This window comes from Squalius cephalus (assembly GCF_949319135.1).
Source record: "Squalius cephalus genome assembly, chromosome: 21".
Classification (NCBI taxonomy): Eukaryota; Metazoa; Chordata; class Actinopteri; order Cypriniformes; family Leuciscidae; genus Squalius; species Squalius cephalus.
In genome coordinates, this window is record NC_137142.1 from 28,950,820 (window position 1) to 28,973,969 (window position 23,150).

The 23,150-nt window shown below is 37.6% G+C and overlaps 1 protein-coding gene across 4 annotated transcripts in view; it reads right to left on the minus strand.

Annotated features, from left to right (window-relative positions):
- Positions 1 to 2,181: 2,181 nt before the first annotated feature.
- dlg5a (discs, large homolog 5a) overlaps positions 2,182 to 23,150 on the minus strand; it is a 62,748-nt gene continuing 41,779 nt past the window's right edge. For 2 of the 4 annotated variants that reach the window (XM_079855916.1, XM_079855914.1), the window contains exons 18-33: positions 20,297 to 20,441; positions 19,541 to 19,665; positions 19,334 to 19,423; positions 16,783 to 16,951; positions 14,575 to 14,737; positions 13,892 to 14,025; positions 13,633 to 13,797; positions 13,093 to 13,276; positions 11,242 to 11,390; positions 9,594 to 9,764; positions 8,457 to 8,653; positions 8,215 to 8,358; positions 6,798 to 6,925; positions 6,460 to 6,569; positions 4,298 to 4,407; positions 2,182 to 3,849 (exon numbers count right to left, since the gene is read on the minus strand). In XM_079855916.1, the coding sequence (XP_079712042.1) occupies positions 3,746 to 3,849; positions 4,298 to 4,407; positions 6,460 to 6,569; positions 6,798 to 6,925; positions 8,215 to 8,358; positions 8,457 to 8,653; positions 9,594 to 9,764; positions 11,242 to 11,390; positions 13,093 to 13,276; positions 13,633 to 13,797; positions 13,892 to 14,025; positions 14,575 to 14,737; positions 16,783 to 16,951; positions 19,334 to 19,423; positions 19,541 to 19,665; positions 20,297 to 20,441 (2,288 nt within the window). In that variant the 3' untranslated portion in view covers positions 2,182 to 3,745. The remainder of the gene's footprint in view (positions 3,850 to 4,297; positions 4,408 to 6,459; positions 6,570 to 6,797; positions 6,926 to 8,214; positions 8,359 to 8,456; positions 8,654 to 9,593; positions 9,765 to 11,241; positions 11,391 to 13,092; positions 13,277 to 13,632; positions 13,798 to 13,891; positions 14,026 to 14,574; positions 14,738 to 16,782; positions 16,952 to 19,333; positions 19,424 to 19,540; positions 19,666 to 20,296; positions 20,442 to 23,150) is intronic. The other 2 variants (XM_079855915.1, XR_013819581.1) reach the window with 2 other exon arrangements.

Here is a 23,150-nt window from a genome sequence, read left to right on the forward strand (position 1 = left end):
TACCACATAACATCAAGACTGTTACAACACCCAACCCTGAGTGTCACTCAATAGACAACACCCCCACCCCTGGGTGACATGTGACAGAAAATCACATGTGGGGGGGGGGGGGGGGGATAAATCATGTTACTAATGCCATTGAATAATTTCTTTAATTTTTCTCTATGTTTGTGTGCATTCCATCCTTCTGTTCAGAGTTGAAACTCTACATTGTGTAGTGTTGGTGTCTTTTTAGTGGTTTTCCATCTCACAGTCCTCTGTCCTGGTAGGCCACCAGTTGGTAGGGCCTGGATCTTGCAGACCTGGCTTCAGTGGTGTTATTTATGGAGGGCAATAGGATCCACGATTGGTCATCTTCCTGGAAAACGTGCCCAGCTGTCAGCTTAGAGGCCTAAAGAACCGGTTCCTGCAAGAGCCGCGTCAAAGAACGGCATCGCTGACAGATGCAAAGCTTAGTTGAGCAGGAGTATTATTCAGAAGGTGGAGGAAGAGGGTACACTTTCAGAAATGTAGCGTTCGCATGGTTGACCACATCGATCAGTTCTAGCACTAGTTCTCAAGTTCAGAAGAGAGGTCAGCAGCTGTCTGGAAACAGATACCCCAGCAGGAGACTCGACCCTTTCTAAAAGAAGAGGAAGGGGACTTGAAGGACGTGTTGCTTTCGGGGTGAAGCCGAAAAGGCATTCTTAGGGCTTCCCGTGGCCGAGCGTGTTTTCGGGAGGGAGCTGAGGACAAGTAGTCAGCAGATCCAAATGAGGACACATGCTCGGGGGAGGAGCTTCAGTTCTCATGACTGAACTGCAATAATCAGCGCTGGCATGGCCGAGGGCATCTTCAGAGCTACACGAATCTCTTACTAAGGAAATGTGCTGTGGGACAGACCGTGACCTCTCTGTTTGCTAGGGCTTACCTGATGACTCTTCTTTCTTGTTTAAACGCCAGCTGAAAACAAAGAGGAATGTGTCTAGAAGCGCATTATTATTCAATGCCTCTTTAAAGCAGCCTTTTATGATAAAAGTCTTTGGATACAGTTTTTCTCAAGATTGTTTCACAAACAATTAATGTGCAAGTGGCAGCCTTTGCTGCAAATATGTAAATACGTGAATTTATGCAATGCATATGCTTCATTATAGTAAGCACTTCAGATGTGAAGTTTTGGAATATTGGATCCTAATGGACAGTTAAGACCAAATGATTTAAATAGGTAAAATGACAAAGAACAGTTCACACATACAAAAATAGGAAATTCTATATTTTTGAAATATTCTACACTATTTTACAGTAAGGTTCATATTGTAAATATTAATTCATTATAAACTTTAAGAATTTATGAATATAACAATGTTGATTTCATAAACATACATTTGTTTATTATACATTAATGCTAACTTTCTTGAAATGTTAAAAATGGATATGTGGAAATTAAATTATCACTATCACTTTTCTATCCATCTACCATGTATCCATCTATCTATCATTCATTCATTCATTCAAACATTTATCAATCGTCCATCCATCTATCAATTATTCATCCATCCATCTATCTTCCATCCATCTGTCTATCTCTAAATAATCTATACATCTGTTAACATATGTCCATATCTGTCTCCTGTCTATCATCTGTTTATCTACATCGGTCTACATTTCCATATGTATCTGCATATGTCTATCTTTCTGTCTGTCTATCTATCTCTATACTAGAATCAAGAGAACTTCAGAAAGACATGCATTTCAAACTACAGACCCTTTGACCAGTGCTTTTCATCAAAGCATAGAAGTTCCAATGACAGTACTGTAGTGTTCTCCTCAGTCAGCTGATGGTCTGACTGGACAAGTTGTCAACATTATTTCCCCCAAAAACAGGACTCTAAACTCTCCCTTTTGGGAGAAAATAAAAATAAAAATCCCATCACGTCATACAGAATCAGGTTTAACGGCAACTCTTCCACCCCGAACTTCAGCTGACAGCTGTACAGACGCAGGTATTGTTTGAGAGCTCACCTTAGTTCCAGTAATTAACACCACATCTTCCCCATGGTTAGACGCAGTGCATCAGCTTCAAGGAGGAGCAACAAATAAGACAGCTCCACACTCAATTACAGCACATGTCAATCTGCCGGCGCTGTATAACACCCTTGATATGATGGAGATCTCAGCCCGCAGTCAGATGAACGCGTCTTTCAATCAAACACACACCATCTTCATTCATTTAATCACATTGTGCGGTACAGAAAACAACTTTTATTCTCGCATTAATGACATTTTCATACAAATCACATTCTTTTAGAATAAAAGAAATCCTGATGGAAACAGTACCTGTGTTCTAATCGTCCTAAATACTCGGTGGTGACGAATCCCTCGTGTAAAACCATACGCTAGCTATTCAGAAAAATAGTTAGACGTTAGATTCACTTTGACAAAATGCCTAATTTCAACCCAATGGACTGATATCTTGCTTCGAAAAGAAAACTGTGCAATAAGAAATCCCTTTTTATGCGGCGTTTCTCTTTTTCTTTAAAAAAGGCAGTTAATGAAATGTATGGAACAGGAGTGATACACATGAATATTATTTTACAGTAAAAATTATAGTACCTATTTCCATTCTACTGGAAACCTACGAACAGTCATTTGTTTAGGGTTCAGAACATTGGAAGTGCAAAACAGAAAAACAAAAAAAGTACATGTTTTTGGCACAACATTAATGGGGCTACTGGTCTGCGTGAGACATAACATGCCTCTTGAATAAAAAAAAAAAAATTTAAATAGCAATGAAAAGCCACTAACATTTAAACAGATTTAAGGAAACAATTTCAGGCTTACCCTGCAACCTTTCTTTCTGTGATGCTTTTTTTTAGTGTGTAGTACATATAAAAGTGACTGACAAACATACGCAAACAGAAACGTGTGCATTCGCTCTCTCGCACGCACGCGAACATGCTAATATTTGCTAAGACTCCCCTAGGCCTATAGCCTAGTAAAAATACAGTAAATATATTTCTATATATTTCGATGAAATTGCATACATACGCATACGTGTACAAGTGTTACGTGGGATATTCTCTTTAAATATAAGCTCTGCTATGAGAATGCTCCGAGATCTCATAGTACACAGTGGTCTGTCTAGCCCTGGAGTGCAATCTGAGAAGTTTTACTGTTTAAATACCAGGCTTTCACCTCATGCCATTGTCATACGCTCAGTAGATCTCCAAAGGCACTTCCATTTGGCCCGTAGAAACCGCTTAGCTGCTGTCTTGTCTCAGCTTGATAGATAAGCACTACGATTCAAAGCAACGCTCACTCACATCTACACAACAAACTTGGCCACAAATGACTCTTAAAGCACAAGACGAGGATTCAGTCCTTGAGCTGATATGTGGGACGTGGGAGGGTGTCGCGCATACGTTTTGGTACAGGGCTGCGTATGGGCGGCCGGGGGGTGGGGGGGATATTCACTGACTTGATTGCTCTGTAAACGAGTGTCTTAAATGCAGCATTGCTAAAACTTTACATGTCCGTCAGGAAGACCAATGGAAACGAACAAATACTTCAGTGCTATCATCCTGCTCGCTCGCGCACACACACATACACACTCACACAACATATATACAAATAAGAGTTACAATTAATAACATAATAAAAATTAATATTGACAAAAAAAAATCACTATTTCAACATGACGCTCGTAACGTTAGTGTACCTTTGAGTGTGTAGTGTATAAAGTCTAGTGTTTGTAAGTCTCAGAGCCCTACGGAGAGCCCAGCGGTGTCCACAGAACTTTGCTCTGTTCCTGATCCACAATAGTCACGATCTGAGTGCAAATGTAAGGGAAGGTGCCTCCTTGAACGATACCTGCCAGGAAACAGACAAAAACAGTGATTCATTGGTTTTTTTTTTGGTTTTTTGTACAATACCAGTCAAATATTTGGACTTACCTAATCATTAGCTATTATTAATATTACCCACATTATAAAAAATAAAAAACTCAACTGGAGTATGGGACCCCATCCCTAAAATAAAAAGGTGGTAAATAAAATAAAAATAAGTCCCTTATGATTACCAATGCTATTTTTTTCGTGATCAAAAGAACAGTAAAAATAACTTTTCTATTTGAATATATTTTAAAATGTAATATATTCCTGTTATGCTCCTTCAGAAATCATTCCAAGATGCTGATTTGCTGCTTAAGAAACATTATTTCTTCTATTATTATTTTTAGCACAGTTGTGCTGCTTAATATTTTCTGTGGAAAGTACTATTTGGTTAATGTAAAAACAAAACAAAACAAAAACAAACAAACCTGTGAAAAATTTGCTATACTCCTGCTCTATCTTCTGTGCAACCTCAAACTGCTCCTTGGAATGTTTTTGAGAGACTTTATCCCGCAGATAAACCGGATCTTTTTGCTCTCTACACGGGGAAACAGAAACAGTCATTCACACTTCACACATAATGACATTACAAGATTAAACTGGCACAATGACATTGTTCTTTTGAGACAAACGTGGTTTAAGCAGCAACATTTTGAACAGGTGATTGTACATAATAATAAAAACACGTGTAAAATGAAGACATCAGCTGTTTATCACTAAGACTCCCTTGAGAAGTAGATTCCTGCAGGGCAAAACAACTAAACACCGAACATGTACACACACTGCTGTGACAGGTGTCGTCTCGCCTGTGTGTGTTAGGGATGGGCAGTAAAGGTAAAGTAAAATAAAACAAAATAAAGTAGTTTTCTAGTTAAAAAAAAAAAAAGTCTGAGTCTGTTAGGGATGGGAAATATAGCTAAAAATAAATATAAATTAAACAAAAAATAAATAAAATATAGTTATCTAGTAAAAATCACAATATGTATATAATAATATAATATATGCATGTATATATACAGTAGTGGCCAAAAGTGGCCCATTTATTTTCGTCTGAAGGAAAATTTGGTAGACTTAATTGCTCATGTTAATTGTGCATTGTCCCTTTTAAAATAAAGAGTGACCTACAAGTTTAATTAAATTATCAAAAAATATTTTCTTTGTTTTATATATATATATATATATATTTATTTTTATTTTTTTTGTATTATTAGTATTTATTTTATTTATTTTTTATATAAGGGAAGAACAAAACCCTAAACTTGGTTAAGGTATTTATCTGACAAAATTATTTGGTTAAACTTAACTAAGTTTTATTTTACTATGCAAAAAAAGTATATAGAAACAAAAAGTTCACAGGAAGAGCACACATTGAATACAACATAATCAGTTATTAAGATTTCGTTGGTTCTCTCTTTTTTTTTTTTGCATATGTTCATAATTTCTTTGTACGACAGCCTGGTCAAAAAAACGATTTGGCATGTTTCATTAAGTTCTCACAGATAAAACAATTGACTCCAAGCACAACTACGCAATATGCTTACAAAATAAAAAAAATAAATAAAAAAAAGTTTTTTTTTTATATATACATACATACATACATACACACATACATACATTTCTGAAGTCTCTGTGTGGATTTTTTTATGTTTTGAAAAGTTTTAGCATGGGGGAATTTCATTAAAAAACACATTAATATTTAATTGTTCCTTCATTTTTACTGGCACAGAATCATGGCAAATATATCATGAATATGTGTGAGTTTTCATAGAAAGCAAGAGCCTCTTAAGTCATTGTACATGTCACGTGTGACGTCACGATCTTGAGTATTAATAATTAACTCGGGTTGCCTTTATATTAAGTAGGTGCTAGTCATCAGGTCAAAGACTGCATTAATCCCCATAGTGATAGAGTGCAGGCTTGCTTTTCCAATCCTTCTGGGAAATCACCAATTTAAAAAACCTCTGTTGGGACGACTTTGCACTATTAGTGCTCTGACAACTTTGCACAGAAAAGACCTTAAGGCACAGTTATGCAGCACTATCAGGAGAATAAAGCAGGGATTTATTGCTCTTTTAAGTCTCACACCCCTAGAGAGCTATCAGTACAGTATGCTGTGAACCCGTGATATGCATATTAAGGGTCTAGAGTCGGCTTTAATTTTGCCTGTCTGATAAACCGGGCCCGGGATCTCACAAAGGGGTCTTCAGAGGACAACCTTGAGCATAAGCGAAAGAGAGAGACACAGACAGAAAGAGTGAAGCGGCTGCCTACACTGTCATATATCTTGTCCTATTTCTGTGTAACATTATGGTAAAAGTGAGCCAAGATATTCATCCATTTAACAGCAGTTCTTCCAAGTCAAATGCAGCCTACACAGTAAAACTGCTTTCCATTTCCCAAATGTCTCTGGGGCCCTGAGGGAGAGAGCGCAAAGGAAACTTCTTGGTGTAAAAATGTGCCAGGAGGGCCTTAAACAGAGACTGTGTGTGTGTTTTTGGAAGGGTCTGCAAGGACACCCAAGAGCTCAGCTGGCTCTTTAACTCGCTGAAATATTCGAGAAGTACGTGTGAAGAGGGATGTGGACACTTACTTTATCTGCTTTGCGTTTTTGTAGCGAATGAAAATGACGATTGGGTAAATGTGAACGCTGTGAAGCCGTTCGATAGCGTGAGGTGCAATGTCAAGCAAACAGTGACAGTCCTACGAGAGAGAACGACAGCACAGAACAGGTCTGAGTCATGTTACACACATACAGCATGAGCGACTGCAAACAGAAACAAGCTTACAGTCACTGACAGCAATCCTGCAAGAACAACCAAGTAACATGAACCTCATCTCTTGATATTAATCTACTTATTTATCAGACTGTGGTGGTATTATTTCAATTTAACATTACAAACAAATTGACTGAGATGAACGTGGACAAACCTTTTCTGTGAACTCCTTGATCGAGGCAACAGTAGTCACATCAAAATGGCCACTCCTCCGCTTGTAGTCGATGAAAAGAAAGTCTTTCACCCCGCGCTCGATGGCCTGCTGAGAAGCCTTCATCACCTCTGGATGAGCAGAACAAACAAAGGTCAGCTCACTCATATTCAACAGCATGATTAAGGCTGAACCAATGACATTTATCCATTACTGACACTGACAGTACACTCCATTAATACTATCAGTTTTCATGATACCAAAACTATTAAATAGTAATACCAGTGAAATTTCCAGCAAAAACATACAACTGAACATACTCCTTTATATAGCTATAATATTACAAATTTAACCAAAAAAATGGATTTTACTCTCAAAGGGTTTGTTCACCCAAAAATGAAAGTTCTGTCATTAATTGCTCACCCTGATGTCGTTCCAAACCTTTAAAACTTTCGTTCATCTCCGGAACAAGTGAAGATCTTTTTGATGAAATCTGAGAGCTTTCTGTCCCTCCGTTGACAGCTACGCAACTACCACTTTGATGCTTAAAAAAAGTTCATAAAGAGATCTTAAAACTAATCCATATGTATTGAGCGGTTTAGTCCTAATTTTCTGAAGAGACACGATCACTTTATATGATTAACAGATTGAATTTAGGCTTTTATCCACATATAAACATTCATCAACTCACATCAGTTGTGGTAAACAGAAGCTCAAGCATGTTCGCTTGACGTGTGAGAACCAATGAGGTTCATTCTTGTGTTACGCAGCACGTTTGAGCTTCCGCAAGAACCAATGAGGTTCATTCTCGTGTTACGCAGCACGTTTGAGCTTCTGCAAGAGGTTTGTTCTCGCACGTCAAGCAAGTTCGGTTGAGCTTCTGATTATATGTTTGTTGGTAGTTGTGTGGATTGTCAATGGAGGGACAGATTTGTGTTCCGAAGATGAACGTAAATCTTACAGGTTTGGAACGACATGAGGGTGAGTAATTCATTTTTGGGTGAACTATTCCTTTACGTACTTTTCAATTAAGTGAACATTAACTATTCAATTAAAACAATCTGACATTAACACAATCAATTATTTTTAGAGCATTTGACAGTGCTGTTGTTTATAATGCAGAGAAATACAAAGTAATCTCATATACCAATTTTTTTTTTTTTTTTTTTTTTTTTTTAAGGAAATTGGAAAATTTGCTTGGAGAGTTGATGTAGTTTATCTTTAAAGTTGTAACAAACAGTAGAAAACATTTGGTCAACTAAAATTCCTGAAACAGCTCAAGTTCTTTTCTCTCATTCTCTGAAAATGTTATGAGGATACGTGTATTTTAAGATTTTATAGCAATTATTAAAGTATCATATAATTACAAAGATCATTTTAACAGCATTCACATTGAAGTTAAAAACTAATCGACATGTACCAAGCACACATCTGCTGAATTTCCCTGGAGATTCCTTGACCAGCATGTCTTTAACTGGATCCACCAGCGGGCCGAGGATCAGCACTGGTCTGGGAGACATGCAGTCAATCTTCTGCACTCTCTGATAGGCCAGGCTCACACAGTCTGAGCACACCCCCCAAAAAACAATACAGAATCAACATCAGTCTCATCAAAATGCTCAGTTCAGCTGAATTGCATTATGGGATACTGGAGAGTCTCACCCTCTAAGAATGGAATAGAGTCTGTGCTGATCGCGTCCAAGGCTACCACGTCTTTCCCATCTTTGGAGCTGCTGCGTTTGTGCTTCTGTTTCCTGCGGAAGAAGGATCTGCGCGCGGCTGCGGAGAGGGTCTTACTGGAGCCCGTCTCGTCCTTCAGTTCAGTCATACTGTGTCTGCGGTAGAACTCCTGATCCATCCTGCACCAGAACATAAGTTCAACTGCAGTCTTCTGTACGTTTAGATTCAGTTTAGTACACATGGATTCAGTTGCATTACGTTGCTTTTAACTAGAGGTTGAATTAAATCAATACAAAGTTTATAAACATCTAGAGAGCTAGTAAGTGTACATAAAACATTATAATAACAGTGAATTATATGTATTCAAAATGGCTGATATTAAACACTAGCATTAATCAATTTCTACCAATATTATAAAATGATATAATTATAGCATTAAAAAATCTAAAATAATATATTTAAAAACAATGTAATCAGCCAAGTGTGAATGTTTAATATCTTAAAATAAATAATCTTAAAATGGCCAAATAATGGCCAACTGGCATATACATAACATAACACTTTACTTAAAGCCTTTATGTATAATGCATTATAAAAGTATTTTTAAAGCTTTAAATATGCACCTTATAATGCATTGTATTGTCTCATGAATAATTGTAACCACCGTTACGTTATGCCTTTGGAAAGTATAATGCATTAAAAACATGACAAACAACAAATGTCAGACGTAACAAGGAATCTGCAAATATTATAATGCATTTGAACTTTGATTACAATTATTTATGTACAGATTTAATGCTTTATAACACACATTATGAATACCTCAATAATGCATTATACATAAAGACTTTAAGAGTTATCAAAATAACTTATTTCTATTTTAATATACTTAGTGTCATTTATTCCTGTGATGGTAAAGCTGAATTCTCAGCATCATTACTCCAGTCTACAGTGTCACATGAACAACTTCTGAACAATCTAACTTTTAACTTCTCGATTCAACAAAACAAAAGACTGTGATGCTTTTTGACTTTTTTAGACATTTAAATTAGACTAACCGTGACTGATTCATCCTTTATAAGACACCATCATTTGATTGAGTCTAAGGATGGGACTCACATATATTTGCTAGGGATCTGCCCTCTTTGAATTTTTTGTGCATTTTCATCAAGTTGCCAGGCCATCCAGGTGCCAAAGTTGCCATTTGGTAGTGTGTCATCCACATAGAGGATGTCATCTTTCTTAAAAGAGAGGTCGAGCTCAGTCTCAGCCACTCGGTCATAAAGTGCTCTGCAAGAGAGAGAGGAAATGAATAATTCAACAAGTGACAGCATTATACGTGAGGCAAAGACTGCGGTGCGGCATCTGCAAGAATGAGGTAATACGAGACAAATGAAAAGGGTGCGGGAGACAAAGAATAATAAGGGAAGGAAAGAACGAATGAAAAATTCAGGAAGAGGCCTGGACAGAACCGATCCTTCATTCCTGGGAGTAGCACGAAGCGGCTTTTAGCAGCCACTCATAACTCCTCGTTCCTTCTCATTCATGACATGCGGATTGACAAAGATTATTTACTGCGGGTGACATCATGGGAGCACATGCAGAAAAAGCGCCTGCAACAGCTGCGGGCCACAGAATTTCATTTGCAAAGACAAACACGGCTATTTCTGAACATCCCTCTTCCATTATTCTTTTTCCACCGCGCAGACACAATGCATCACTGTCTCGAACCGTCTAATTACCACGGCTACTATTATAGAACACAAATTATTGAGATTTGGTGATATAATCTTCACCGCCAGATACAATATCTCACCCTCCATCTTAAACATAATTAAAGAGATTAAAAGATTCCCGTTGCTGCAGTTTTTTCACATATCTATATTTAGAGCAGCATGCACAAGGCTCAAACACTGGCATTTGGTTATAGGGAAATGGTAAGTGGCCATGCATGGTGATGTGTCAATGGCAGATGCGCAGACTGTTGTGTGAGACCTTAGTGTTTCCCATTAATTACCTAGACACTTGCATCCCACCATAGTCTAATCTGTGCCGCCACAGTTTCAAAATGAACCGAATATTTTTAAAACTTCTCATAACATAAAATATCTCCAACGCTGTTTTGCACCATTGTATCTGTAAAACCAACTAAAATCGCAAAAGATTGTGATTTAATTAATTAAATATAGTCTGTGTTTCAAAGCGAATTGCGCACTAATCCTATTGATCACGCGATCAGCTCCTGATCTGGTGTTTCTGCGATTCAGAACGGCTCAGTTCACAATGTAGTGAATTCCAATGAACGCAGTAAACTCCCTCTCCGCATGTTTTGTGAGTTTACCGTGCATTTGGGAACATAGAGGGCACCAGTTATGCATTATTTTCATATTAGCATAGTTTCCAACACTTGGAAGATGATTACAGCATTTCACTAGATTTGTAATGAGACACGTTTGTAAACCTGTTTTCACAAAAACAGTAGCTTTCTGCCAAAATAACAGCTCAACTGCAGTTTCCGTCAAAAATAAAAGCTCAAGGGTTTATCTCTTGCAAGTGTAGAAATTAGGACAAAAGTCTTGTAATTTTTGGCTTCTTAAAACACCAGTCTGAATGTAATATAGACACTATATCACAACTAAAAAGAAGGTTGAGAGTCCCCTTTAAACTTCAGTTCAATTAACTGACTATTTTCTTTGTTCAATTTGCACACTGAACATGGGTTAGAGCTCTTATTTTTGAAGTGATATATTGAACTTTTTTTTATTACCTGATATAGAATCCATCTCCAGGAGTGTCTTTCACCTGTTTGAACTCATCCAGACGATTCTGGACTCTGAAAGTCACTGTTTCCACAGGCTTCAGCATTTCCAGGTACGCCTCCTCCACAGTCTTATTCTTCATATTAACTGAGCCATACTGGATGAACAAAGAACGATTTCGTTTAAATATCTGATTTCATGTCAAAAATATAACTGTACACTGTCAACTTCTTGAAGTTTTAGAACTTCTCTGGCCACTGTGCCTGAATTATACTGTACAAAATTATTTTTACATTGGTAAAAAAACAAAACAAAACAAAAAATACATGAGTGCATAAATTAAGGTTTCCAGATCGATTTCCATTCCAGAACTAATATAAACATGTAGAGAAACAAGATGACTTTGCTTTGTCTTAGTGAAGCAAATAAGTGTGTAATAATGTGGCTGACACAGGTCTGAATATGTCCATGCCAAGAATGGGATATTACCAATTTCACACAATATATGAGAAAGCAAAGAAGTGGTCAATAAAAACAATAGTTAGGAATGCATCATACTGACATCTGAATTAGAGGAAAACAATACAGTCAGTGGATGAGGCTGGAATGCACCCTATAGCAAATAAAATTACATTACACAAACTCAAAATATTTTCGTTTCATTCTATAACATAAAATACAAAAGTAATATCCCACGCATGCTTTTTACAAGCTTTTATGTATCTTGAAAAAGGTGGTTGCTAAAACGTGGGTAAATGGGACTACAGAGGCTGTCAGGAACATTAAACATCACACCAAAACTCATCTACCCACTAGTCCGCTTTTAAGGCAGTGACAGACCAAACCTCAGCTCGCGTGGTGTGCATTTAGGACAAAACATGCTTGAACACCCAAGCAAAGACTACAACCAATGGTCAACTAGCAAATATGTTTTGTATGTGCGTGAGAGGAATAACTGTCTACATCAGCAGGTGACAGTAGTCTATGTTCGTCAGTAAAAACGAAACTGGGACAGCAGATATACAAACAGTAAAAGTGCTAGCTAGCCATTTTAAATGTGAATAAGGTTGATCACTTTCTTCATTCCAGATGGCCATGTCGTTATGAAAATATTCACATATCGAAAACCTCAGGTAAGATGACAAAATTAGAACAGCCTTCTCTGTGTGCCCTCCGACTTCATTGTTTGCTTGCTTTCATCACTGAACAGAACAGCCAATCGGAGTTCTCTCTCTCACCAACTGATGCCGATTCAATATGCTCAATCAGCCAAAAAGCCGCCAACGGGATCCAACGTGTGCTGACGGTGAGTGACGAACAAACTGCAAAAACTGAGCTGACTGATGCTCAACAACGGCCTGACACTGATGTTGGTCTATCACAGCCTTTACAGCCTTGTTGCGTTTATACTCTCGCTCTTGCAAAATATTCAAACTTTCCAACTTATAAAATTTAAATAAAGACTAAAAGAGTTGTCAGAAGCATAAAAGTTAACATGATAAACATCTTCATAATCAAACATTTGTTGGTCAAAGAGCTTATTTTCCAAAAGCCAATGGAAAAATCTTATTGGCTTTTTGTTGAGGGTGAAATATATTATCACTGCAGCACTACATGGAGTAAAGAGTAATGATACATGTTCAGCTTTGGTTAAAAGTCTAACTGCACCAGTGCCTCTTGACTCTTGACTGTAACAGCAACCAACAGGGCTGTTGCTAAAAGTGTATTAGTCCATTCGCAAAGCATCCATCACCCCAAAAAAAAAATTTATTTGTCTTACAAAGAACTGCTGTCTCACCCTTTCTGTTCACAGTAGTCTCCAAAAAGCTTTACACAGACAGAGAAGTTGCTCCATTTACCTCGAGCAGCATGTCCCCAGGCACGAGCCCATCTGCTCCTCTGGCAGGACTGTCCTCCTCCAGCCTCTCCACAAAGATCCCCTGCAGGTTTCCTCCGCACAACTGAACGCCCAGCTCCACCTGAGTCTTCCTCACCGTTACCAAGCGAGGCTCTGGAACCTTCTTGGAACTCTCTGAAGAAATTCTAAATATTCAAGAGAGATACAGAATCAGACTGGTGTTCATGTTGTGTAACCCTGGAGGCTCCAAAAGTGATTTGCTCCCTTTTAAGAAAAGATGCACCTAATATGTAGATTTATTTTTTATTGTGCTGTGTAATATTTTTGTGGAAACCATGATACATTTTTTTCTGGATACTTTGATGAATAGAAAGTTAAAAAGAAAAGCATTTATTTGAAACATTATAATAATTATAAAATGTCTTTACTGTCACTTTTCATAAAGTAAATGAAAAGTAATCTTAAAGACCCCAAATATTTGAAGGATGCTGTATGTAGGCAGTAGACAGCAAGATCTGTGTATGTATTTGTGGTGTAGTACCTGATGAAGCTGTTGGGGCTGGTGGTGGGTGTCGTCTGTTTGGAGGATGGGGTGAGCGTGCCTTCATCCTGTTCACTCAGGGTGTCTATGGTGGAGTGGTTATCTGGGGTGGCGGTTCCACTGCCCTGCGGGGTGGACTGAGTGCTCACTGGCTCCAAGCGGGAACTATAGAACAACATGGCCAAGAATAAACCAAACCTGCTTTTGCGATGAAATCTGCATTCACCTGAGCAAAAAATGAATGGGAAAAGGGCTGTACCTGGAGCGAGAGTGGTTGCCGAGCTGATACATGTGTGGGTTGTACTGGGCCATGATCGTGATGGTGTCACACTGCTGGCCAATGATGAGCCGTGCTTGCTGCTCAGTGGCATTGCGCAGATTTATCCCATTATACTGAGGGAAAGAAACCAAAATGAATGTGAGCTACACAATGCATATTAGTATTTGACATGACATGCAGCTTTACTGATCACAAAAGAAGAAGAAAAAGGACATTGTTTTTTACTAATATTTTCAGCATTTAGCTGAGCAGTAAAATAAGTAAAATTAAAATAAATAAAAATACATACAACAAGATAACAAATAAAATTGCATAGAATAAAATAAGAATAAAGGTAATTATATTTCTTAAAATAAAACTGCATAAAATTGCAAAGATAAAATGACAAAAAATAAAATAAAAAGTGCATAACATTGCATAAAATAAAACAGCATACAATAAAATAGCAAATATGCATTATATTCCGGGGTGTGATGGTCCTCAATATGACATGTGAAATTCTCTAATTGGGATGTATTTAAATAAAAATAGTCATGAATTTACATTTTCCATAAAAATGTAAAAAGACTAAAAAAAACTTTTAATCATTGGCAAACTTTTCAATTTCTTTATTCTTTTCTCTTAAAGCCCATCTGGGTTATGGATGTCAAGTATTGACTAACCTCCAGTAGCTGGTCTCCATACTCCAGCCCAGCCTGGTGTGCGATGCTGCCCCCGGTCACCTTGGAGACAAAGATTCCACCATTCTCTCCACTCACGATGGAGATGCCGAGAGGCTCCGCCCCTTTGTGCACGATGACATTCCGTGGCTCCTCCAAGTACGGCCTGCCAGAGCGATAAAAGTGTGTGAATTTCAAGATCAGAGATAATCAACAGCTGAGACAGAATCTGGTCTGCAGACAGAGGAGAACCATGCAGGTGGATGTAGAGCAAGAGACATTTACTGAAGGGGCAGTTTGGAGGACTAACTGCCACACAGGCACAAAGACAGGATAGAAAGCGGAGGGAGTGTGCATACAAGACTTCAATAAAAGATCCAGAAGGTTGTACATTGATTCTTCTAACCTAAATATTTAAATATGCCTGTACAAAAGACTGATTAACAGTAAAAACATGCGTTAATGTTACAGCTCCTAGACCAGACAAAATATCAACGCTTCCCTGACAAGTATGCAACATTTCAAAAGAGATCTCTGTATCCCTGAGTAAAGAAATTATTGAAGCTGTTGTAAGTATGACAGCCTTCTTGCTATCATCATAGACAGGTTTGATTTGCCAGACATAATAATAATTCCTTACTGCAGCTTTAAACCACCTTTAGCGCTAGTGATTGATTGAGAAAATCTGGATCTTTTCGGGACGAGAGCAGCCAAACTGACATGCAAATCATAAATGTCTCTCCAATCCAGAACGGTAAGCACTTAAGACGACATTTACTCAAAAAAAAAGAGCTAAATCTGCTGTGTACAGATTTAACATTCATGAGGAATCTCTTGCTGAGCAGGTTAATCAAGAAAGTAAATTAGAAGCAGCAGGTAAAATTACCCAATAACACCAATTAAACTCCACTTCAAGGAAAATGTTGACAGATTCTTAAACTTGATCCTCTCCATGTAGTCGTATTAACGGGATATTTAAAATGAAAATTCTTTCATCATTTACTCACCCTTACGTCATTCGAAACATGATTGACTTTCGTTCATCTTTGAAACACGAAAGAAAAATATTTTTAGGGATGAACCAGCATCGGTATCATGCCAGATTCTGCGCTTCGTAATCGTAAAAGTAATCAATATCAATCCAATTCATTTAAAAAAAATCTAATTGTATATTTTTTTATTCACATGTATGTGCGTTGATCAAAGACTTGGATTAAAACGCTTAATTTATCTGGATTTACTTTTTTGAACCTTCTGAAGTGTTCAAGTTTTGGATGCGTGCACTTTCAATAGAGGTGCATAAATCTCAGGTTTCACTAAAAAAAATTAATTTGAGTTTCAAAGATTAATGAAAGTTTTATCGATTTGGCGAGTAAATGACAGAATTATCATTTATGAGGAACTAACCGTTTAAAACTACTAAATAGGGGCTTGGAAAACTACACATTTTCTAAATCAGCCTTTGGGTTGCTTGAGCAACAATAGACTAATTGGTCAGAGTCATGTGATGTGTCATTCCAACTCATTTTACTTCTGTAATTTGGCATTCCCATGTGGTAAATCGAATTATCGTAGCAGCACTAACACAAAGCCTGGGTTGTATACCAACACAACACAGAGAAGCAAGGATTTCTACAGCCAACCACTTGGAACAAACAAGTACGTTTGTCAGGCATTCCCTGTGCGTAACTGGCAGGGAACAAACCTCAAGCTTCTGAGAGATGAGAACCTAGGCCTAGCAGCCAGAGGGATTCTCAGAAAGGATCTGTTACGGTACAGAGATCTGAAAGATTCAGAGGAGCAAAGAAGAGAGGAGACAAACAGATTGTGAAAGAGAGAGAGACACACACAAGGGACTCTGGGAGGAAGACAAATATTTAGAAAAGAATTATAATAAATGCATAAGAACAACTGGAATGAGTGACCTAGTTAACAAATCTCTGCTAAAAGTCGATCAGAATTCTATACGATGGTGCAGATTAAAATAAGTTATCATGCAGTGAGCGACTGTGATATGAACGGCACATCCTTCAACATACATTATTCTATATTGATGCACAGACCAATTATTCGAGTCAGATAAAGGGATTCTGAGCTTGGCGGGCTGCTGTACGTGGATAAGAGCGAGCTGTTGCTTGGCAACCTGATGAAGGGTCTGGGGGGGGGGGGGGGGGTGCGCAGCAGGAAGGGACTGAGGCAGCAGGAGTGTACCTGTCTTTTCGCCGCTCTCCTGTGGGTACAGGGCTGACGGAGATCCTGGGCAGGGTGGTGATGGAGCTCTGAGACTGGCTGGAGGCGAACGAGGACGTCTCGAGGTTGAGAGGAGACAGGGGTGGGGTGATGAGACTGGGACTGCTGCATTCTGAATGAGACAGGGACCCTGATGAGCAACATGGATGAACAACAGTCAGCATGTGTTCTAGAGAGACAACAGCTTGTTTTTACCGCTTTTTGACACCTTTGGACAACAATCAACATAAATCTTTATATTTATGAATTTGCCATAATATATCTTTATGTTATGTATTAGATTCAAAATGCTGATTGCAGTTAAAACAGAACATAAATTAAGTTAATGTACCAATATAACAACACAGTAATAAACAGAAATTACTCACAGTAATTTCTAATAAATGCTATTCCTTTTGATCTTTCTATTCATCAAAAATTCTTACATTTTTTATCATGATTCCCAAAAAAACATTACACAGCACAACCGTACTCAACACTGATAATAATAATAAGTAATGTTTCTTGAGCACATTAGAATGATTTGTGACACTGAAGACTGAAAATGCTAAAAATGCAGCCTTGTGTCACAAAAATTGTGACACATATATTGCATTTTAAAATAAATTTAAATAGAAAACAGTTCTTATATTTCACAATATTGCCGTGTTTTCTGTGTATTTGATCAAATAAATGCAGCTTTAATGTGAGCATAAATGTTTGTTTCTTTTTCAACATAAAAACCTCCCATTGTCTTTGATGAGGTTTATTTTCTTGCAAGAAAAGGCCAGCAGTCGTACAGTCACACAGAGTCGCTGCAGAGTGTGACAGTGAGGGGAGGGCATACTTTCGCCTTTATAGTCTTGACTCCCAGAATGTTATCTTTCTAGGCCAATGATGGTATTTTCAACCATATGTGGAACATTCTTAGACTTGTTCATCATATTGTATCCTTGACAGGAGGCCCTCTTGTCACCTACCAACACTCTTTACCATTCCAATACAATTCCGTATTAGAATAAGGGTGTTTTTGCTTTTACTGTCATATGATGGTCACACACATCTTAAAGATAAAATTTCTTCCACACTACGAAGTCATGTAACAAGAAAAGATTGTGAAATTATTTGAATGGTACGCTCTTTAAAGCTTAATGGCCAAATAAAAAAAAAATGTAAAAAAAAAATAAATAAAAAAAATCACAAAAATATTGTGTATTCTGAACCCGGCATCAAACTTTGTGTATGATTCCCCATTAAACAAAGAAAATGTTATATATGCACTATGTTAAGTGTAGACTCTTTGCCTCGGGTTATTTATTCAGGCTTCCAATATTTCAGTGTACACAAATGTCAGGCTTGTTTGTGCAAAGTCTTCTCTACTTGACATGTTTTATTTAATTGAGCTTAGTCTGACATTTTAATTACCTTTCCTGTACCATATTGCTGCTAGTGGTTGTTATTTACAGTTTTACCAACTGCAGTGCGGAAGAAAAACACTGGATTAAAAAGCTAAATTCATTTAAATATGAAATATTTCTGAAATAATTAAAGGGATACTTCACCGCTGGAAAGATGAATGTGTATTTAAATTGGGCCATTTATGTAGTAGAAATGTGAAATTATTTTAGAAGTTGGTGCCTTCTAGACTGAGAAAAGCCAGAAAATGTATTTTTGGCTCATGTGGATGAAAGACAACAACTCCCAGAATGCACTTGCTTCGCTGCCCTAAGAGGCCACTCCCAAGCCACGCCTACCGGTTACAGAGGGCAGTATTGGAAGAAATGATACAACAAGGCTACTAGTTGACTCGAAACTGAAAAGACGCCGTTTTATCGTAAGATCCCACCCCGTATGGGCGGTAGAGATGCGCGGATGGGCTATTATTTCATCCGCAACCGCATCACAAAACTCATCATCCGTCCGCCATCCATCCGCACCAACGTTTTTGACCAATTTTCAAAACCGCACCCACCCGCCATCCGCTGATTGGCCTATACATATATTTTTCATTTGATTGGTTTAACCGCCCGCCACCCGCCCGAATTTAATTAAAATATTATTTTTCGTCACGTCATCCGCCCGATCCGCGGTTTATCCAGCGGCTGTAACCGCCAACCGCGCATCTCTAATGGGCGGGTTGAAAACATGCAGAATTAGCTCTTACTACTGGCTGTAGTCTCTAGCCTCTGGCCAAAAAAGACTCAGATGACGCACGATTTTTGCGTCACCGGAGGTTTTTTTCCAGGCACACAATACAGAAATCTCTCGTCTCAGGGGGACATGAGGGAGGGAAGCACGGTCATTCGAAAATACTACCGGTTTCTACTGATACAAAGCTTAATGCTAATCGGTGAAGTATCCCTTTAAACTTGCACAAAGAGGTCAGCTGACAATTTACCAAACTACATGAAATATGTATCGCTGCATAAAGCCTAAAGTTTATCCTGTGCAGTATGTAGAAAGGAGTACACTAGTACTGCAGTCAGAACGTAAGATGAATTGAAAGATGCTGGATTCATGGGAGGAGGCTCACCTCTGTCTGAGCCCAGTATGGAGCGAGGATAGCGCGGTGTGGAGGGAATCTTTATCCTTTCAGTGCGATACTGCAAGTTGTTTGATGAACCTTCAGGAAACAAAAGGGAGAAGATGAGGAGAACAAACTAAACACACACTACTTAAAATCAATGATTTAGTGTGTGAGGGGAATAGACGACATGTATTATTAAAGACACAGACTGACCGAGTCTAGCGCTGGATGGCAGGGAGTTGGTGCCGTGTGAGGCCCGGCTGCTACGGGACGACTCAGAGTAGTCTGCGGTGCGTTTCTGGCTCAGGTCCAGACTTAGATGTCCTTGATGCTGAGGACTAAGATGGAGAAAAGAAAACTGAGCAGGCCAGATCAGCAAACACTGGTTTTGGGGAAAGGGAACAATTATTCTCCTGAGAAATAAAATAATTGTCCTGTTTTTGACCTACAACAGCTCATTTGTTCTTAGTATGACAATGAAAAGTTTGCATTTTCATGCAATTCATGCATTTAGAGTCCTGTATTGAGATGGGTCACTGTGATTTTGTCAAACAAGACATGTTCCTGGATCAACAACTTTTGTTGATCCTGGAACAACATTCTTGTCCAAAAACAAGTCTTAACTCTATCCCTAACCCTAAACATAACATAAACCTAAAATCAGAGGGAAATGATAGGTGAATTAGAATGGTGTAGAAGCCCATAACCCTAGTTGTAAGCTTAAACTTGACATTAACTGTAAACCAATCCTTCAAATCTGACTGGTTGACTGGAATGTTGTTCCAGGATCAACAAGGGTGTTGTTCCAGTAACATTTTCCACTTGGTGAAATCACGTTCACTCTGTGACTCTGACCGAGTTTTCATATTTCATGGAGGTAGTCTTCAGTAGAAGTACAGTATATATGTGTATGTGTGTGTGTGTGTGTGTGTGTGTGTGTGTTGGTTGTCTCAGTGGGAACTGTGGTACCTGGGGTGTGTGTGCTGCTGATTGATCTGGCTGGTGACGGAAGGGCAGTTGTTAGTTTGTACTCTGTGACTGCGCACCATGTAAACAGGGTTCTTCATAACGGCTGTTACCGCAGGGCAGGGGGCCAATCCTCGATGTGCTGAGTCTGAAGTATAAACACAACCAAATAACCAATATTTTATGTTAAAATAATTGTGGCTACTGCTCTCCTCAACACAGTTGAGTCAAGAGTGAAATGTGTTTACCCTTCAGAAAATGTTGAGCGTCCACCACCGGTCAAGCACTGACTTATATTTGAGCAATATTATGTTCTATTCATTTTCTATCTAGGTAGCAATTTTTGACACTCTATTACCAAAATTTGGGACATGTAGAGCTTTATTTGCTTTAAATTATATAATAATGAACATTAAATCAAAATTAAAAATAAATTTATTTAAGGTAATAGGAATTAGTTTTTTCAAACTAAGCCTAAATTATGCTGTATAGAATAGCTAATTTTGGACCAAATGTTGGTTTGTACTTCACAAATTTATATTTCTCTTAAATTAAAGAAAAAATATTGATGGATTATTTTCACTTTCAATAACTTGTGTATCAGGATTGAAAGCAGTGTTGACTATATTAAGGCGTTTGATGCGCTAAACCATAACATACTTTCACCTAAACGATCATATTTAAATTTTTCAGTTAATACAATTAAATGGATTGAGTCTTATTTTACAACAAGTAAATTGAAACATACATTTCCCAAAGAGACTGTTCCACTGGTGTTCCTCAGGGGTCTACCCTGGGCCCCCTACTTTTTAGTTTGTACTTGAATGATCTAACACATGCCAGTCCAGATGTACATACTCAAATGTAGGCAGATGACACTGATTTATATGCATGCCAAAATGAAAAAACAGGTGGCACGTAAATTATCTTTTGCAATGTCAAAACATTTCTGACTGGCTTACTCAGTGCTGCTTAATAGTAAAAGTTCAGAAAACTGCATGCATTTTAAAATTAAAAAGAAGGAAAAGGTCCAACCAGATATCGTAGTTAATGGCGAAAAATTACAAATTGTACCATATTTTAAATATCTTGAGTTATTTTAGACTCTCACCTGACATTCGAAAAGCACAAGTTTTATCTTAGAAATAACACATTTATATATAATCAACTTTCAATAGAAGCTGCAGAAGTGTTTTTGCATTCTACTTGTATTCTTTTTTCTTTTCTTTTTTCTTATTGCATTATATCATGGTCACAAGCAGGAAAATCCACTCTCAGACCTTTACACAGTAATTTTATATAAATGTGCTTTAAAAATATTTGACAATAAACAAAATAGATATAATCACTGTTATATAACCAAAAAGTAAAATATTCTACTTTTAATAATTGTGTTATATTTCACATTTGTTTAATTGTTAATAACCTTGTACCACCATCCTTGAAAGAATTTGTCTCTTTGTGTGCTGAGCTCACAAGACAAACATGAGCTTCTTCAAGAGGTGATTGCAAAGAGCACTTTAGAGCTTCTGACTTTGGTTGTTCAGCTTTTTCTCTAAGAGCTGTTAATAACTGGAACAAGATACCAACTAACATCAGACTGTTTTATTCTAGCACATTTGAAGTTACACTTGAAAATATGATTATTGATGAGTCTTTGTTTTAGCTAAGTCATGCGATTCACTTTTTCCTTCCCAGGGACTGCAGATGAAATTCAGCTCTGTAGCTAATTCTGGGGCAGTTATTGACTGTTCATTGTCCCTATTTGTGTGTGTGTGTGTGTGTGTGTGTGTGTGTGTGTGTGTGTGTGTGTGTGTGTGTGTGTGTGTGTGTGTGTGTGTGTGTGTGTGTGTGTGTGTGTATATATGTATATGTATATATATATATATATAATAATTTTTTCAAAACAGTACAGCTAAACCAATGTGTAAAACTTTACTTGTCTTCCTGTCATGCATCTTCAGTGTCCAAATTTAAGGAATCTTACATTTTTTAGGTATATCATGTGTTAAAGATGTGACAGCCCTTTTATTTTACTTACAGATACTTTTTATCATAGGTTATGTTGGATAATAGATAAATCTAAAATATGTATAGTTTTTAGACAATATGTACAATATGTAAAGTTCCCATAAGAAAAAACATGGAATTATGCCATTAACTAAATGCGGCACCAAGTGTAGCCATTACACATTAATGTAATATGCCTCGCTTTGGCTTTTGCTTGTGTTCAGAATTGAGTTCCACCTATAAGTAAAGGCAGCTGCTCTTGGAGACAGATGAGCAAATGGCAGGGAAGCTCAGAAGGCAGCCACTCTGGCCAAAGCTTGAACATTCAAATCAAGTAAAAATAGACCTCATTATCACACAAACCCCATGTGAACTGTATAGTCACATGACACAGGCATCAAGCAGCACCCATAGTGGGTTGTCCTGTTTCTACAAAAATCTACAGTCATACAGTAATATATATCATATATTAAAATCTATATTTTAGTTAGAGTAAAATACTAGATTATATTACTATAATTAGCAAATTCATATTATAAATGCATTATGTCTTTACATGAAAAAATAAAATGTAAATACTGTATGTTAATGCATTAAATGAGACCTAATTGACGCATTGCAGGGCTCAAAAATAAGGATGGCCTTATGCTGTGACAAAAGATCAGAAAAAAGATAAATGCATAAAATTGTTGAGACCTGCATTTTCATACTAAGCGACGACATGAACACTTAGAGAAGAAATAGGCTTTGTTCAACAAGCCCGTTCATACATATTCAGCATGATTATCATAAATGAGCAATTCAATTACTCAGTACCGACTTCACCATAAAATTAAGTAAAACATTA